Here is a 19316-nt window from a genome sequence, read left to right on the forward strand (position 1 = left end):
CAAATAAAAACTTTGGAACATTTGCTGCTATGTATGCTGTGCAATACTGCGTTTAAAAAGAATAGAGAAGCAACCTTCTCTGCAGTAATGCTGCTCTCCGCGAGGTGGCACTCCTTTATTCAAAAGAGACAAAACAACAGTCGGACGTTGAGATAAATACAAAAAAACAGTAATACATACTAATGGACTCAATTATAGATAATAATTAGTTAATTTAGCACACAGCAACCGAAATAGCATTTTGGACTTTTGTCAACGAATGCGGAAGTTTAAGGTGGGTACTATCTTGTTCAGACTCCGCATATCTGACTCCATGTCTCATGATGCGTTCCCAAGCCCCCGGATATCTTTAAATTCTGCACCATCCACACTGTTCCACGTAGGACAGTCCAAAGAGAGCACCCAAATCATTTTGACATGTATATGATACCCCATGTCAAGGCTATAGCCGGTAATTAAAACTATTTTGGTTTGTTGGGGAAACCACACGTAAAAGCTCCTGTAGATAACAATTTCATTGTATACCTGTTGTACAATGACAATAAAATAACTGCACTAACAACTGGGCGTTGCAGGTAATTTCCGACTTCCCAGCATACCTTAAACGCACCATCAAAACTCCAAGAGGAGTCGTGAGGCCGCCCTGTCATTGACGGAGACGCCCACCTTGCCCTCCTTACCCGTCTGCCTGCTAGACGGGTCGGCTACCTTTATAAAACACGTACCTTTTTTTTTTTTATTCAAACATCAGATCATCTATTTTTTGTGGTTGCTGTGTCGACATAACTATGGCGGCGAGTGCGAAACGAAAGCAAGAGGAGAAACACCTGAAGATGCTGAGGGAAATGACGAGTTTGCCTGCTAACAGAAAGTGCTTTGACTGTGACCAGCGCGGCCCGACCTACGCTAACATGACGGTGGGCTCCTTCGTGTGTACCTCCTGCTCCGGCATTCTGTGAGTTACCAAGCCGCCTGAGCTTAATGTGCCATGGATATGGCGCGGGCATTACACCGCAACGTTAGATTTAACCCTACAAAAGGTTGCCACACGAAGTTAGCTTCTTAGCTACTGGCTAACGACGCATCATTGGTGTTGCTAAGAGTTCTTCTACACTGTACTAGTTAACATCATCTTGTTGATCTGACTGACAGTTGTTTGACTTTGCCTTCTCTTGGCAGCCAAGTAAACAAAGTGACATTTGTACCAGCTAAATCAACACACTAGGCGCCTGCTACCAGTTGCATGTCAAATCTCCTGAGTTTGTCAATTGTATCATAATGGGATGCAACCTTTGGGGTGTTTGGATTGTGGTACGTAGAGAGTTGAGTGTGTTTGAGTTCAAGCTTGATAGTGCAGTTGTGTAATCAAGCATCTGTAGCCTGGGATTTGGGATTAGTCAAGTGTTCACCCACGGCCATCATCAGTGCACTTGTTACTAAGGATGTGGTGTTTGTGGTTTTAACTGTTGTGGTCACGTCTAGGTCTCTTCATCACATACAGGAATGAAGACATGAAGCCCACAAAAAAAAAATCCGACTGGGATGGAAAAACATCTCGATTGGTAGTTGTGGTATTTTGTGAATTTGAACAGCAAGAAATCTAGTTAAGCAAGGATGCCAGCAGTCATCTACCTTATTTTGTGTTATCTGAGTCCCATTCATACTTTTTAAAACGGGTAACTAGTTTACTACTATCTTGTACATATCTTGTTCACCGTGCATTTTACTTTGATATTAAAATAATTATGTTCATAGCTCAAGAAAACCATTTAGGCATGAGCATAAATTGGAAGGAAATAAATGAGCTTATTATCAGGCAACTCAATAAACTGTTCATCTGTCCTTCCTGTTCTGTTTGCTTACAGTCACTTGCTTGCACACTGCCTTCCTGTTTCATGGAAAGCACTTTGATTATATTTGACAATTAAGTCCATCCATCCGTCCATTATCCGAACTACTTTATTAAGGGTCGCGGGTGGGCTGGAGCCAATCCCAACGGTCTTCGGGTAGTAGCCTCATTACCTGTAATGTAATGTCGAGAAGGGAGTTCACACCTCCAAAAAGTCCCTTGATGACGAGTCATTGCTTTTTCCACCACTGACAGTGGTTTGGAATCATAACCTCTTATTTGAGTGTCAAAAGTCACACATTAGTCTGTGATCTGATTGTCAGCCTCAGAGGCAGAATAGCTTTCTGTGTTGTAACCAGCATGTGATGTGCATGTGCAACAGGAAGTGGTGGAGATATCTTGCTTTCTCGCCGAGACTTGCAAAGAAGTTGGCATTGTGCATGCTCCAACTTGATCTTTTGTCTGTGGTCTTGAGCAGATACTGTAACTTTGAGCCGCTGCAGAAGCCGAACTCACTTTAATTCCCCGCTCCTCCAACGTGGTGATCAAATCATGTATTAATTGCTCTTTTGTTGCTTCTAAGTGGAAACCTGCTTATGTGTGGAAGTTATATTTGAACCATATTTCTGGGAACTTTGTTTAACATGTTAAGACTCATTACGAGGGCATCACTACCCTCCTTGTGTTTTAACCCCAATAATAAGTGGTTGGTCAATGGGTGGAACTGGAATCCATTATGTAAACACATTCCTTATGAAGGTGGAGGCTTTCCCTTGAGGAACTTTACTTACAACGTCTCTTTCGGGAGATTTTTATTTGGCAGGAAGTAAACCCTGTTTGACCTACGTATTACCGTTCTGCGGTAGAGTTACATGAATAGTTTCATGGGTTGTAAATGTATAAAATTGTACACCGTATTTCACTAATGCCCGCTATTTTATTTATTCCTCAGACGGGGGCTGAATCCACCCAACAGAGTCAAGTCCATCTCCATGACAACCTTCACACAACAGGAAATAGAATTTCTACAGAAAAACGGCAATGAGGTAGGCTGTGGCTGTTAATGTTTAAAAAAAAAAAAAAAAAAAGGACACACTACATGAAAGATAAATCCACGTTAAAATGGTGCACACTGATTTTTGTAGAAGGTGGCATACTGGTTTAAGTCTAACTTATTTTACCAGCTATTAAAAATCTGTCTATTCCAGAATCAGAAGTTTAGCTTTTTTTCTATACATCATTCCAATGTCCATCCCTAACAGTTTACAGATCATTTTTATTTGTTTCACTCTTTCAATCCTCTGGAAGAGCATTTGTAAACTGTTAATAATGTTTGCAGTTTCAGTGAATCATTTGAATGTTTTCTTTTCACATCATCATCCAGCAGTCATTTTCTGGAAGAAGGAGTACAAAATATACAGCATTGATAATTTGGGAGGTGGAGTCTATTTAAAGCTTTAGCATAGCAGCAGACTCAAGGTTAAAGCAGAGTCATAAGTCCTCCAGAGCTGTTTTATAAATACTACAGCCTTCAAGTGGCCTACTGTCTGTCCATAGAGAAGGTTTGCATAGATTGCAGTGGTGTGTCTATGCATGTGAGTGCACCAGAATATGAAAGGGCAGATGTTTTGTTTATTGTGTGTGATATCATGGGATCTCACTTGGTTGGTTAATTTCCAGCTTTATGGGTCAGCAGTCTCTGGAGACACTCCTTTAATTTATATGCTAGCAATTAAATGATCTAACACATCCCCTATAATAAGATGTGCTAAAAGCCAAGCCAAACTCGATGTAGAATGAATTGATTTCCTTTTTTGTATGTTTCAGGTATGTCGACAGATCTGGCTGGGCCTTCATGATGGGAAAACCTTATCAGCACCCGATTTCAGAGAACCACAAAAAGTCAAGGAGTTTCTTCAAGAAAAGTATGAAAAAAAGAGATGGTAAGTTGAAAGTTAAATCCTTGAATAAGAGATGATCCAGTTTTGTTCCCGGCCAGTGCCCTAAATACCCAGCAGGTCCCAAGCACAGTTTAAATAATGGACGAGTTGCATCAAGATATTTAATAAATAAAAAATAAAGAAAATCTAATTTTTATTCGATTTATTTGTTGTCATAACTAATACTGATAGTTGGTTTGTTGTGTGCTTTTGCTTCCCAGGTATGTACCTCCTGACCAAGGCAAAGTGGTGGCATCTGTCCACCCGTCTATCTCTGGATCTTCAAACAGCAGCACCAGCAGCACCCCAGAGGTTCGACCGCTTAAATCCCTTCTCGGTGACTCTGCTCTGACTCTCCATCTCAACAAGAACACACCACCTAATCAGGTCAGATTCTAATGCAGGTTTACCTAGTGCACCATTTGGTTACAATCGTGACAACTTCCGTAAGGCAGGCGTGTTTACAACTACGTCTCTTGGTTCTGCCAGTCTCCAGTGATCAGCCGTGGGCCGACCCATCAACAGTATGAGAAGAAGTTTGACCTCCTCAGTGACCTGGGTGGCGACATCTTTGCTGCTCCACCAAAAATGAATGCAGGCGCCGGCTCAAGTTTTGCAAACTTTGCACATTTCAACAGCCACACAAGTAAGGCATAGTAGTTGTAAACACGATTTATGCAGAAACGTCATATTAGAGATGCCATTCCAAAAACCATTAACATTTGTGACATACAATCATTCCATATGTATATATTCAATTCTCAGTTTTTAATGCTGCTCTGCCAATTATCCCATGTGTGTTTTTATCAGTCTCATCCATGTTCATTATGTGAAATGTCACTCTGCTCCCATTGTCTTTGTTGGTCTGTCTGTGTCAACACCATCGTGACACCTCATCCAGCGGCACCGAATCCCAACACAAATGCAGATTTTGCTAATTTTGATGCATTTGCGAGCACTCCTGGGTCTGTGGCTGGTTTCCCTTCATCAGCCCAAGCCCACTTGCAAGCCTCAAGCACAGGTAGAGCAAGTAGCCTTTATGCCCACATGTCATTTAATTCTATACAACTCTGTTCATCACATGACTAATGCGATATTTTGTGTGTGTTATTCATAATATTAACTTTGAGATTGGAATGCACTTTGCAAGTCTGCTGTACAGTTCTGAGGTTTTAGGGTTCCAATGGCATTTGCATGTTCTACCGCTGCTTGGTTTTCTTTTGGCACGTTGACTTTCCTCCCATTTTAAGACGAGACATTTTGCATTGGTGTAAATTTAAGTACAGTCGACCCCACATAGTACTTTTTTTATATTTGAATGTGTTTTCAAATTTTGGAGGGGATTTTTAGATTGTGCCCTGTAATATGATGGCAGCCAATATTGCTTGTAGCCAGCCTCTCCTTAAGAAATTAAGTTGGATTGTCTCCGGTTCACCCACGACCCAGAATGGACAAGTTATATAGAAAATATATTATGGAAAGATGGATAGCATTTTTACAGGGTGTAGGTCTACGTGGTTACTTTATTAATAACTCTCACCATTAAATATTTTTTAGCTCATCCCTCTCTCACCTTTCGAGACTTAACCTTTCATTGTGTTTGCTTCACTGTGTTGGTTTTCAGCCCTCTATTTGTTTTGACCTCACGTGCTTCTGGTTCAATTTCTGTTTCTCCAGCCCACGTTGCTCATTGCCCCATGACTCATTTTCTTCATTCCCTTTTTATTTCTATCAATTGCTGCTTTGGGGGCTGCCAGCATTCACTGTCCTCTCATCCAGCCGCAGCACATGCGAGTTAGCAACTGCTCTGCCTCTCCAGGTTGCTTTCAGTAAGTCTCACGCTGGGTTTGGCTTCTTTCATTTTGCAGTGTGTGTTGTTTCCGACTGTCTTTGTACAGTTGCAAGCAAACATATGTGAGCCCTTTGGAATTACCGAGATATAGTAATTCATGAATTAGTCCTAAAATGTGACCTCCTCTGAATTGAAGTCACAGCAAAGCGAATAGCACACATACATGTTTCCTTGTTTGTATTGGACCGCATGTAATCATTGACTGAAAGTGGGAAAGTTATGTGAACCCAAGGCTAATGACTTTAGAGCCAATTCTCTAGAATCATTCAATGTGAGGACTTGGAGTTGTTGTTCCTAAGGCTTCACAGACTTGTTCTTGCAATCGTATTTGTATGCTAGCTTTAAATGGCATTTTAATATTTTGCTGGTGGAAAAACTGATTATAAAGCAGCATTATTATTACGCTTGGGCAATGTTTAGTCGTGTCTATCACTCTGGATTGATTTACAGTTTGGCGCGTTTTAGTAAAGGTGCTGTTTTCATCCCATAGCTGAGTGCAAAGGATGCAATTTATACAAATCGATCCACGGTCCAATCTAGCCCAACTCCTCCCCAACTTGACTAGTCATCTTGTATGTCGTCATGGAACGCCAACAACTCGCATCCCCTCATGACTCTACAATCTCTCTCTTTCATGCAGGTAGTGCCTCAGGGGGACTAGCAAATGCCAGTTTTGCAAATTTTGACAACTTCCCCAAATCATGTAGTGGTGACTTTGGATCCTTCAGTTCGTCCTCCACAGGAGCAGTCAGGGACACGGTACAGAGTACCGGTGTCCCTGCCGATAAATACGCAGTCCTCGCTGACCTGGATAACGTGTTTAGCTCTGGCAAAACAGAGCAAGGTAAAAACTTTCCTGCCTAGCCTGTTTCATCGAGCAACTTTTTCAATAGATGAGCCAGTTACGCTTTGAGGAGGACTGTCTTTTAGTTTCCCGTTCCTTGGCTGTGGTATAGTCCCAAACCGAAATGGTGATGGAAAAATATTACATTTCTAATGTTTGATCATTTATAGTGCTTTTAAAAATAGCAGGTATTTCCACACTTTCCTCCTTATGCTTCAAAATGAAAACAAATTATTGGTCATGCTAAACTGAGCACTGTTGTGTGTGTGTGTGTGTTTCTCTTCCAGGGGGCGCTGTTCCTGCCGGGGTGAGTTCGGTTTCTGCAGTGCCTCGTAACCAACCGGCCCGGGTTACAGGAGGGGACCGCTATGCTGCTTTAGTTGAACTTGAAACAGTTTTTGGCCCTCCAGCTCCCAACGCTGGTGTTTGCAATAACAGTAGCACACAGGGGTAAGATATCACGCTGCTTCTCACTTCGCGTCCTGGAAAGTCATATTTGGAATGTTTTCTTGGACAGGGTTTCATTTAATCCAGAAACTGGCGTCTGCACAAGCCAAGCACAACAAGTACTACCTGGTATGGCTCAGCCTCAAACCTTTGGGGGTGAGTAAATCAGCAAACATTTTATTGCATTTTCCTCAGTTTGTTGGTACATTGCAATTAAACTCTTTGGTATCCTTAAGGCTTGGAATGTGAAATTGTAGGAAAGATGAAAAGTGATGTATTTGTTTTATTTTGTTGTTCCTGATTTAGCAGCCCAGCCAAATAATCCCTTTGCGGCTGCTGGTGCCTCAACTGCACCCACCAACCCATTCCAGACCAACGGCAGAGCTGCCAGTGCGGCGGCGGCGGCAGCAGCAGCTGCAGCAGCAGGTTAGTCACCTTGTTCATCAGAAGTGAAAAACTTTCAGTGTATACAATTATGCAGCTATTATAAAACGTGGAATCAACCTGCTGCTAACCTGTTTTGTTGCAGCCTCATTTGGCACCGCCTCCATGAGCATGCCTGCTGGATTTGGAAACACGGCAGCCTACAATCTCCCTACAAGCTATAGTGGAACATTCCAGCAGCCTTTCCCTGGCCAGGTGCCCTATTCGCAGCCTACAGCGTATCCCCAGCAACTCAATGGTGTGTTTTGTGGTTTGTGTGTGTTAGGGGGGGGTAACGGTGTTTTAAGAGCCACTAAAGCTAAAGGTCATGTACTTGTGCAGGTGGAGGATTTCCAGTCTATGGCCAGGGCAAGCCAGTGGTGACACCTTTTGGGCAGGCAATGGCTGGACAAATGGTCTCCAATAACCCTTTTCTGGTTAGAGCATTATGTTTTTGTCTGAATATAACCGTTTATACAATTGTAAAAATAGTCATTGTCAATCATGGCCTAGAACTCATATGTGTCATTTTAACATCTATTGTTTTTAGATTTCAACATTTCTAATTCTTTAGGGACACTACACTGTCACTTGCACTTGTTGGATTGATTATTTTAATCTGCCCTCTTGATTTGTGTATCTTTTCTAGGGTGCGGGGCCGCCGCCGCAATATCCAACAGGAGGCTCGTCGACGAATCCTTTCTTATAGCATTCTTCAGGGGTTTACTGATGCCGCTTGCACCTATTTCACTGTTTGGTTTCACAGGTAGCTTTAAAACACAATGTTTGTATAGATTTGTATTGCAGGTTGACACAAATTGACCGTTCTGAAGTGTGACAGTCGTGACACTGTTTGTAGTGATAAAATGTGAGTGCAGAGCGAGAGGTTGATCCTCACCCCGTTGAATTTGCGAAGGGCTCATCAAGCCGGCTAAAAAGTATGGGTTTGCAAGACTTGTCAATCTTTACGTTCAAACTCTGTGAATATTGTTTTCTTCAGCAAATCCACTCTTTGTGCATATCAGTATTTGGACAAAATTTATTGTAACGGAACTATTGCTTGGAAATGCCAATTCCATTGTTTATTTGTGCAGAATACTTTTCGGCGAACCGGACAAATATTGCATGTACTCTTGACAATAAGTGAAGAGAGAAAGAATGCTGCAGTGCTCTCTGCCAGGCCACGCTCGCACAAAAGAGGCCTGGCTCGCGATGTCATCCATGTCAATATGGCATATGAACTGACAACCACTTTCATTGCATATAAAGACAATTTTAATTTAATTTGTATGTATAAAGTGACTCATTTTCACACACATATATATATATGTATATATATGTGTGTGTGTGTGAAAATGAGTCACTTTATACATACAAATTAAATTAAAATTGTAATATATAATGTGTAAAAGAGTTTTAAGAATTGACCAAATATTGATTTATATTGTTGTGCTGTTTATATAAATATATATATAAAAGTTCATTTCTAATGGTGTTGCAGTGAATATTTTACATATGATGATGGTATGCATGGTTAGAATGAAGCACACAGGCAAAAACAATTCGAAGTTGCAATTTTCGTGCATATTGTTAGGCTGATAGGGTTTTGGTTTTTGTCGTCCTGCCAATGACTATAGATATCAAGTTGGCCTGCAGAGTCAATGTCAGAAATGTATTACCTCTAAAAACGATATATTGCTCAAATCAGGTATCAGTTCAAAAAAAGTGTTGAGTCAATTTTCATTTTGTATATCAATATAACTTTAATCTTTCATCAGTTGTTAGAAATCTGACTGAAACCCAAGGTAAGTAGAAACTGAGCTCAATCTCTTTTCTTAATTTTCTCTAAGGGTCAAGGGATAGTCATTCCGAGGTCAAGTTTAACATATCAGCAGCATATAGTACGTGCAACAGAATATAATTGAAGTGGCAGATGTTGGTTATGAAGGCCATGAGAAAGTGCTGCTCCTCTAGGGCAGGAGCAAATCCAGAGTTTTTCAATTCTGGTATTCAGTAAAAGCTTTTCATGTTAAACTGTTAAAATTATCCTCTTAAAAAAAATCTCTAACTCACTGCTGTTAAGGTCGTACTGTAATAATAATCTACTCATTTCTGTCCCAGTAGAACAATTGACCTTGATCAGAAAGCTTCATCATAGATCACCTCCACAGTGTTCTGCTCCTTTTTAATGTTATCTAGTGGTTTTGAAGTTCTTTGCTTTGTAGAAGCAGTGTAGGTCCCTCGAATCAAAAACAACACAGAGATGACAACATGGTAGATCCCATAAATGATGAACTGAGAGAGGGAAAAAAAGTATTTTTAGCAACACAGGAGTAAAGCTCCATCTTTGGATCTGTATGTAATGCTATAGGATAGCCACTAGATGTCACTGAGTTTCTATCATTGGATCACATTGCATTGCATGATGCCGTTTGACTACATGCCATACATGTTTAGTTATCTACTATTTTATTAGCTGTCCAAACATACCTGTGTTTCAATGTCCAGTCCTAATGTGGCTCCATCAACAACAATAAGTGTAATGATGGTCTGCAAGGAGATGGCCATAAATGTGTTGATCCCAAATGTCAGGGCGTAACACTCCATGGAGAGATTGGCCGCAATCTGAAATCTGAATTGCATTCTAGTTTTATTTAAGCTTTTTCCAGAACTCTACTGTCTGAATGACGTGAACCTACGTTGTGATGGTAATAAGCAGCATGTAGCATGATTTAAATAGAGCATAGCCGGCATAGCAAGCCCAGATATTGCCGGTGAGCACTATCAGGAACACAGCGCCTGCTCCGACGGCTGAAAACAAACCTAATGCCAACTCCCCCCACACTGACCAGTTTACCTTCATATAACCCACTGAGAAAGCTGCTGTAGCACCTGCCCCACAAAATGGAGACATGAATAGCAGGATCAGGCATACTATATGTATTATACATTGTTTGCAATTAGTAACCTACTTGTGCTTTGTCTTACCTACAAGCGAGCATGCAGCTTCTACACCACCATTGTAAACAGAAGATGTGGCAGATGGCTCAATATGGTCCCACATTAGTTGGATGTAGTTGAGTATTTGTGTATATCCAGCTGTGGCCAAAGCCCACCACAAGGACCAATAGATCAAATGCCTGCATGTGGATGATTAGAAAAAGAAATTATTCTTGTTGATCATACAGTCCCAAGTCACTGTATTAAAAAAGTTCAAATAATGTGGAATGTGCATGTAAGGTAGAGATGAAGAACAGAAAAAAATGCCTTGACGAGTAGGACTCCCTGAAGCTTTGCCAAAGTAAATGACCTGCACTGAACACATTTTTCCTGCTGCACCAGGCAGCATTGTCATTACGCTCCATCTTCTGTTTCCCCGAGTCCTCCTCATCCGCTGCCGTTCCATCAGGTCTGTCCGTTCTCCCAGGCCCCTCCTGCTGGGACTGTCTGCCCACAGCTGTCGTTTTTCTCCCTTTGAAGAACATGCTCCTCTGAGGCATTGGCAACCAGAAGGAGATGAGAAAAGCCACGCTTGTAACGCCCAAAGTAATGGCATTGATGTAGAAGTAGTCCAACCCTGTTGATTGGAATTCATACTGCCTCGTGAAATTTTCAAATAATTCAAGAGTTTCTTTCGCAATTCTCTTTGCAGTGAATATGCATGCTGGAAAGCTACATCCAATTGTTTTGGATGTACATAAATTGAAACTCATCCCTTTTAGTTGTTCTCTTTTGCAAGATTTGAAACAGCACCTGCCAATGAGACGAGAACTTGACCCAGGCCGGCACCAAACGTGTACCCGAACAACATGGCGCTGCGAAGGTAACCGGTGGCTCTTTGGTAATTCTCAAGGGGAATCACGCTGTATATGTAGGAAAAGTAGGCCACCTCTGTAGCAGTCACGACAGCATAATTAATCTGTGGGAGGGTGGAAAAGGGCTTTTAAAATGAAATCGGTGTAATCCATAGTCTTCAAAATACTAGGAATCAGAGGTTGGGTTCACAGGTCAATGTCAGCCATTTATCAAGGCCCCTTCAGTTCAGGACAATTCTAGGTTACTATTGTGACATCTCTGAGGGACAATCATTTTCTGCAAAACATTTGAACTTATAACACTTTATGCAAACCTGAAGGAAGACCATGGCAATCAGTCCTGGGGCAAAGCAGAGCAGAACATAGTTGGAAACCAGGAAGAACCCCTGCAGCACAATCAGTGGCTTATATCTGAGAAAGTCAGTCAGCAGAAAAACAGGGAAAAGGAAGGCCAGGTAGGAATATGTCCATATGGGAAATAGATAGTTAGTCACCTAAGAAAAAAAAAAAAAACATGGTTGCTGATGTAGTACTCTAACACATTGTTGATGGGTGATATCAGCTTACCACTTCTTCAGAGATGTTCTTATAAGGTCCAATTAAGTATGGCGTGAGGAAAGGTTCTGCAATCCTGCAGTTGGCAAAAAACCCATAGAGGGACAAGACTGCAGTAGGGAAAGCCCAGGCTGAGGACTTGAGCTTCTCCCAGCAGCCCATGGTTCCACCTCCCAATAGAATCTCTTTGTCGTCTCGTTCCCAGGGTTCCTAATGTAGCAATCTTACATATGCCTTCAAATAATGACACTTCCCCTTGTAGTCACCACCAATAGCTGGAATAATGTAATGAGTTGGATGTGCATGTGTCACGCTTTATGAGTTTAGACTTTCACCTGTTAGGAAACAGAATGAGTAGACTTTAATACCATACAGTTCTGAAGTGAAAAGGAAAAAACCATGCAACTTTTAAAACGAAAAACCTATTAATAATATTAGAAATAATTATTGACACGAATTTTTTGACACGACATGAATAGTTGGGGGTAAATAAATTCATAAATAAATAAATATAAATCCTTAAATTACGCGTGATTTTACGTTCATTCCCGACTGAGCATGCGTCGTGGCCGTGCTGGCTGTTACCGTAGCAACGGTTTGTTGACGGAGGACGTGGGCTTGCTTGCGCAAAATGAGACTCAAGAGGTTTCTTCTCAGATATTACCCACCAGGTAACACAAACCATAATTCTTAAAGGTAATTTATGGCTGCTCTTGTCGTAAATGTGCCTGCAATTGAAGACGATTAAATTAACTAAAAAGTGTGGATAAGATATGCTTATCTATTAGTATTCGATTTAATGACTATCTCCTTTCAGGTATAATCCTGGAGTATGATAAAGCAGGGCTTTTGAGGACCAAATCAATTGACCTTTTGGATTTGACAATACAGTACGTGCACTATTAATTACACTTAAGATATGCAGATTCATTATGCATGCATACTCTAGACTTGGTTTTTCAGTATCAGCCTGCTTGTGTAAAAAAAAAAAAAGTAGTTTGGATGGATAGTACAAAAGTAAATAAATGTTTACCTTCAGTTATAAATTGTGCTCCAAAAGAAGAAAGTCTCAAATAATCAAAGTGACGTGTTCTCTTAGCTTTGCTTTTAAATTATTTAATTATTAATAATAAACGCTTTTTTTTTTAAGTAGTACTCAGCTATTTGTTATTATAACATTTTATTTTCTATGCAGAACCAACCCAGATGACTTATTGAAAGAGATCATGCAATCAGAGCCTCTGATCACACAATCCCGGGCTGAGCAAGTAAAAAAGCTCATTATTCGACTTCAACAGAAACAGAACCAGGAGGACCACAACAGTTTCACTTTTTCCAAGGTTAGTCCATCTGCACGCCTGCCCCAATTCCCTCTGATATCTCTTAAGTAGTGAGATTCACAAGGCACCGCTACATGTAAACACTAGAGAGCAGCAGGCACACACAAAGGACAGCAATTGTAATTCAAAATTCTGATAAGGGAGTGAAGTTATAGACAATTCCTGTCCATGAAAAGCATATTCCACATGCAACTTAATGACACAAGTGAAAGAAAAGTAATCCCAGTTACCATGTGACTTTTCTTTTTGTCCTTTTTACAGGAGCTGAAGGCACACATACTACCTCTGACTAATGTTGCATTTGACAAATCAGGGTCAAGGTGATGTGCAAAATTCTGCCGCCTCATGAAAAGCTCCTGTGTTCTTTGCTATCATTTTGTTCGCTCTGCAGGTTTCTAACCGGGAGCTACGACAGAACGTGTCGTATTTGGGACACCGCCTCGGGCACTGAGCTGCACACTCTGGAGGGTCACAGAAATGTAGTGTATGCCATCGCATTCAACAACCCCTTTGGGTACTGAAATATTTTTTTTATAGCAAAGTGACGCAGTATCTCAAAGTCGCCGTTATTATTCTTATGGCTTTCCACATTTAAGCTATTCTGTCTTTATGCAATTTAGAGACAAGATTGCCACTGGTTCTTTTGATAAAACCTGTAAATTATGGTGTGCTGAGACGGGCAAATGCTTCTATACATTTCGAGGTCACATGGCGGAAATAGTGAGTATGACCTGTTTAAATAAAAATTGTTAGCACTAATCGTTTGCACGAATCGCCCAAGGCACACAAAAGTATCTGTGAAATATTTTTGTCTGGAATCCAAACTGCGTGTGTGAAAAAAAAATGGTGTTTTGTGTAGGTGTGTCTGGCATTCAACCCTCAGAGTACACTCGTGGCCACAGGCAGCATGGATGCTACCGCCAAGTTGTGGGAAGTGGCGACAGGGTGGGAGGTGGCCACTCTCACTGTGAGTCATCTTTTCTTTTCCCTCCTTTGAGGCATTTAGTACATCAATAGAATTCTCCTCTCATTGTTAAATTGAACCCCGTTAGCGCTGCAAGCACACCCTCTCAACATCACACATCCGTTCATGATCTGGCTATCATTGTTAAATTGTTAATAAAACAAAAAAAATCCTTCTCGGAGGGGTGTTGCAACGTGGCAATGAGGAAAAGCTGCTTTTTGCTGCCCTCATCATGACATCCATCAATCTTCCAGACAGCAGTCAATGAAGATTGAGATGTGTTTAGTTCAAGCGAAATAATCAACCTTTATCGGTTATTAACACAATGTTCTTCCTGGAGAAGGGACAAAGAGGTGAATCAAATTTATCTCTGCTTGATTGCAATCAAGGGTCACACTGCAGAGGTCCTCTCCTTGTGCTTTAACTCTGTCGGCCTTCAGCTTGTGACTGGCTCCTTTGACCACACCGTTATTATTTGGGATGTTGCTTCCGGAAGGTCAGACATTTTTGTCGCTGCATCGTAATGCATCCATGGTGTGGAAGAGACCACCGCTGACCTCGAATTGTTTTCCTCTTTTATTCTAAGATGTGTCTACACATTGATAGGCCACCAGGCAGAGATCAGCAATGTGCAGTTTAACTGGGATTGCTCACTCATAGTCACGGGCTCCATGGATAAAACAGGCAAGGTGAGAAGATCTAAATTATTTACAGCATAAAGAAACCTTGCACCAAGCCCACCAACCAAATAATGCCTTTTCTGCTGCAATATGTTTTTTCAGGTTTGGGATGCAAGCAGTGGAAAATGTGTAGCCACCCTTGTTGGACACAAAGAGGAGGTGCTGGATGTTTGTTTTGATTTACGGGGTCAACTCATTGCTACAGCCTCTGCTGATGGTGAGACAATTATACTGCATTATTTTAGGATATGTTTACCCTAATAACCGATTCACAGAAGATGTATTTACAGTAAAAATAAAATAAAAAATTAGACCACCTTCTTGAATTTCTTACTCGTGTGACAGAAGGTTTTGCTCCGTACAATTTCATTGCTATTGATGTGATTTTGGCTATTATTGAGATTATATGAGCTATTCAATTCATTTTATGGGTTATTTTTGTTGTTATCATAAATGCCCATGGAAATTATATACTTTTAGTTGGATCAGGCATTAAAAATGAAGAAACAAGGGTGGTCATTAGTAGCCTCTGCTCGAATAAAAACAGCATCCCAAATGATTCCCAGGTTCATCATCTACTTGACTAAATAAATGATGCACTGCAAATTGATTTCCGTTTTTCCTTGCAGGGAAAAAATGGTGATTACCTTTATTATGACATATTAAACCTAGACACAGTGCTTGTACAAATCCCATCTGTAAAGCTGCGTGAGGGACATTTTCCAACAAAATCTGCTAAATATTCCACAGTTGACCCATCAAAAATTGAGAATTGATAAAAAAAAAAAAAACTGCTATGCGAGTATTGTATGCTTTTGGATAGCGGAGAAAATTAAGAGCCATAAAAAAAAAATTGGACTTGCTCTATGTTCACATCAAACTGGTATTATTATCTCTGTAAAGACATATTTTGAATTTCACAAGATTGTGAGACAATCTCTCTCATTGCATGCACACTGTTGATTCTAATTTTTGCCAGGCACAGCCAGAGTGTTCAATGCGACCACATACCAGTGTCTGACAACTTTGGAAGGCCATGAGGGAGAGATCTCCAAGGTAGGAATCCATACTTGTCATATAAATTTAAAAGTGTTTTCGCCAAAAATAAGCCCAGTGCTTTGATATAAAGCCTTTAACTTTTTTTTTTTTTTTATTCAAATCGTATGTCGCCACAAAACTCAAACGGCAGTGGCAAAAGCAAGGTTGATTTAATCACACATTGATTATTCTGTTGGAAGAACAGAAAAGGTGACATTAAATTGACTGACGCTGGATAATTTCCCATGGCGCACTTGATGATCTCTCGCATTATTGTGCCGTGACATTGTTTGAGAGTCACTCAACTAGTGGAGAAGTGAGTTGTCTTCATTGTCACAATACCGCCTGCTCCACATCCGCCTCAAACGAAAATAATGAAGGAATATTTACAGCATGTCTTTCCCCATACCTGCGCAGCATCTAACTTATTTTGCTTTCTTTTAGTTTCTTTTTTTCAAAATCATAACAAATGTTTCTTCGGGGGAAAGGGTGGATGATATCGACAAAATGAATAATGCACAGCTGCTTCGAACTAGAAACATTTCACAAGGCCTCATAAAATATGAACGATCACACAAAATATTGAATTATTCACCGCTTCTGTTTGGAACTGAGAGTAATTCGTAGCAGGATTGTGGCAAACAGGTTTCTTTGAGTTCTTGCAATTGTGTAACTTAAAGCCTCAATTTGTGGCCGGAGCTCTCTTGGGATCTGCTCTAAATAGATGTTTATTTGTAAACATGCCGATGTTGAAGCGGGAGGACAAGAGGCCTGCTTTCAGGCTGTTCTATGCTCACTGCGTCCAGTCCAGAAGCTAACCTATGTTGTGATGTTTCTGCAGGAAAGACTTGAGGTAATACCTGCAGCTTCATCTTTTGCCTCACATAATCAAACGTAGAGGAAAGGTCAAATGCTTTTATAGTGCTTGCTGTCTTTACACACAAGCGAATGAAGGCACAGTGGCCATGTGCACAAACGTGCACGAGGTGTGCACAAAAGAAGGTCCCTCTGTTTATCTGTCAGTTATAAATAGATGCGTGAGGAGGGGGGGGGGGGTCAATCCAAAGGATTATGACTGTTATCTCTCTTTAACAGCACACCTTTCCCACCTTCCCACTATGCTTTTTAACTATGATATTTACCCATTTTTATTTGACTTAGTCCACTTTTTTTCTGCCATTTTATTATTTTTTTTCTACTCACCCGTAATTGATCCCAATCATTTTTTAGAGTATTTTTTTTTCCCCTGCTTTTATTTTTCCCATCTTCCTCCTCTGGCCTTGATAGGCAAATTCTTTCCTCTTTAGTTTTTCTCCTTGGTGCTCTATTTAAATCTCTAATAAAACCATACTTTATTTCTATGGGTATCTTGAGTAGCGCTAATTGATCATCTCTTGGATCTTGTCCCCTCTGTATAAGAATAAAATTATTCCAAAAACGATACGCCCGGGTCTAACACAATTGCTTTCTTTATCCTTCTTAAGTATTTAAAATAAAATCCCCCCCATGGGCTAGTAAGTGTTCACTACCGTTCACCTCCTTTTATCATTTTAAGCACCTCTACTTGAATCTTTTATTCAATACACACAAAATGACTAGGCCCCTCTCGTCAGATCTGCTTCAGTCCTCAGGGCAGCAGGGTTCTGACTGCCAGTTCCGACAAGACAGCTCGCTTATGGGATGCCCAGTCCGGAGTCTGCCTTCAGGTCCTCCAGGGCCACACCGACGAGATCTTCTCCTGTGCCTTCAACTACGAAGGTGACACCATTATCACAGGTACAGCACACCCACAGATGTCCTACATTTGGCAAGCTTGCACGTCTGATAATGGCGACTATTGCCCCGAGCTGCAAATCAAGCGGTCCTTGCTAGCCCGTCACAAATTGTTAAATGCACATCTCCCAGCTGTGCAGCCACCTGCTCGTGTTTGTGTTCTACTGCAGGCAGCAAGGATAACACGTGCCGGATCTGGTGCTGACCGACCCCCCCCTTCTTCACCCCCGGGAGCCAGTATACGTCCACATGTCACTACACTCCAATTGGTGGTTGACAGCTTCATACGAAGATGAGCAGCTCAATGACGTGCGTTGTTGACAGTAGCTGCGTGACATTGAAATGTTAATTTAAGTGAGTGCCACTCGTTTTTAGTCTTGTGATCTTCCAATTGCAAGACTTGATGTAAATCCCCAGCTTGGCATTTTCAATCAAAGGATGACACACTTGAGCTCAAGGTCATCTTGTTGTTTCGCCCCCCTGCTATGCGAGAGTAATTTCCTCCAAGATTTTGCTTTTCTCATGCGGTGCAGAGATATCGGCTTGAAATAGAGGTCAATGCATTTCCACCATTGAGTGTCTCAAATTCATAAGTCTCAGGGAGAGCATAAAATGATTTGTAATTTGTTTTGTGTCACCTGGGAGTACAATTGCGACTTCGAATTGCAGTGTTACTGATTGCTGCTTTGTTTGATGTCTCTCCACTTTGCCATGCCTTTTCCAAGACTTTTTCCAAGTCATTTTCATTGGGGTTATTTGAGGACATACATATATTTTGTGCTACTTTGCAGTAATGTTTGAAGTTGAAGTAGTTAGTGTTCCTGTGAATAACACAACTTTCTTGTACTAACTCAAAAGTCAAATGCTTCTGAAGACTTGCAGTGTGGATTCCAAACAAATATTTCTGGAAAAATACGGTCTCCAAAAATGTGAAAGTCAAGCCGAATAATTACACCTAAGCAGCCAATGAAATTTAAAGACTGTGAGACTTGTACTCAGTGAGCAGCTAAAATTTTAAATGTTTATTTGTTGCTGGTGATAAGTAAAGAAAAATATTAAGATGACAATTATGGATAATTGCAAGCTAGGAGAGAGGTTTAAATATCTGTCCAAGCTGCTCATTACAGTACAGTATGGCAACAGCAACAATAAATTGACATCATTCATCGAAGAAAAAACATATAGCGCAGTCTATTGTGTTGGATTTGTAAAAGGTGTGAACAAAGAGACCTGCCTCACAGCCACACACAAAAATTTCCCTCAACCTGTTTTGTCAGCACCGATAATTTTCTGGACTATAAACCGCACCTGAATATAAGACTATAAGGCGCAGGTGTTTTAATGTTTCATTTCTATATATAAGAGAATATGCACAAATCCTACAATATCATAAAAATCATGGAAAATTCGTAGATAAGCTTGTGCAAAAAGTAGTGGTTTATAGTCCGGAAAATACGGTATATCATTTGTTGGTTACTGTGTAGGGGTTGACTCATTTATACTCTTTTTGACAGTTTACAGCTTTGTTTCACATCTTGAATTGGTGAGTAATTGAATTTTCTTTTAGTCACCTCTTATTGCCACAAGAGATTTCACACCACAGGGATTTTTATTGATGTCAAAAGATAAATACATTCATTCACTTATATCATGACATTTTACAGCTCAAATGTGTGCTTCTGTTAACACAAGAGTACCACACAGAAGTGAAATAAACACACCAATTTCACTTACAAATTGAACATTACGAACCTTACTTGGTCTTTCCTGACCATAAATGCTAGAGTCCACTACTC

General features: G+C 40.7%; 3 protein-coding genes across 7 annotated transcripts; 2 read left to right on the forward strand and 1 right to left on the reverse strand.

Annotated features, from left to right (window-relative positions):
* Positions 1–642: 642 nt before the first annotated feature.
* agfg1a (ArfGAP with FG repeats 1a) lies at positions 643–8845 on the forward strand. 5 transcript variants are annotated; one of them, XM_061280885.1, is made up of 14 exons: positions 643–955; positions 2802–2895; positions 3677–3792; positions 4011–4176; positions 4279–4435; positions 4691–4810; positions 5547–5618; positions 6282–6485; positions 6773–6935; positions 7003–7088; positions 7239–7358; positions 7462–7614; positions 7698–7792; positions 8005–8845. In XM_061280885.1, exons 1-14 carry the CDS (start codon positions 789–791, stop codon positions 8062–8064), a joined length of 1773 nt encoding a protein of 590 aa, XP_061136869.1. In that variant the 5' UTR covers positions 643–788; the 3' UTR covers positions 8065–8845. The 5 variants fall into 5 exon arrangements, with proteins under 5 accessions (XP_061136869.1, XP_061136870.1, XP_061136871.1 ...); XM_061280886.1 differs by having other exon boundaries at positions 7242–7358; XM_061280887.1 differs by lacking the exon at positions 5547–5618 and having other exon boundaries at positions 644–955.
* Positions 8846–9141: 296 nt separating this feature from the next.
* Positions 9142–11981, reverse strand: slc19a3b (solute carrier family 19 member 3b). The gene is made up of 8 exons (XM_061280893.1): positions 11738–11981; positions 11485–11664; positions 11109–11274; positions 10623–10932; positions 10344–10495; positions 10055–10247; positions 9846–9987; positions 9142–9650 (listed from the first exon to the last, which is right to left on the reverse strand). The coding sequence occupies exons 1-8, from the start codon at positions 11885–11887 to the stop codon at positions 9495–9497; spliced, it is 1449 nt and encodes a 482-aa protein (XP_061136877.1). The 5' UTR covers positions 11888–11981; the 3' UTR covers positions 9142–9494.
* A 338-nt stretch (positions 11982–12319) lies between these two features.
* Positions 12320–19240, forward strand: daw1 (dynein assembly factor with WDR repeat domains 1). Its single transcript, XM_061281890.1, has 13 exons — positions 12320–12396; positions 12543–12615; positions 12921–13065; positions 13327–13385; positions 13457–13579; positions 13686–13785; positions 13925–14032; positions 14419–14525; positions 14616–14718; positions 14812–14926; positions 15689–15765; positions 17361–17523; positions 17691–19240. Exons 1-13 carry the CDS (start codon positions 12357–12359, stop codon positions 17723–17725), a joined length of 1248 nt encoding a protein of 415 aa, XP_061137874.1. The 5' UTR covers positions 12320–12356; the 3' UTR covers positions 17726–19240.
* The last annotated feature ends 76 nt before the right edge of the window (positions 19241–19316 follow it).

The sequence above is a fragment of the Syngnathus typhle genome, linkage group LG6 (assembly GCF_033458585.1).
Source record: "Syngnathus typhle isolate RoL2023-S1 ecotype Sweden linkage group LG6, RoL_Styp_1.0, whole genome shotgun sequence".
NCBI classification, from domain to species: domain Eukaryota; kingdom Metazoa; phylum Chordata; class Actinopteri; order Syngnathiformes; family Syngnathidae; genus Syngnathus; species Syngnathus typhle.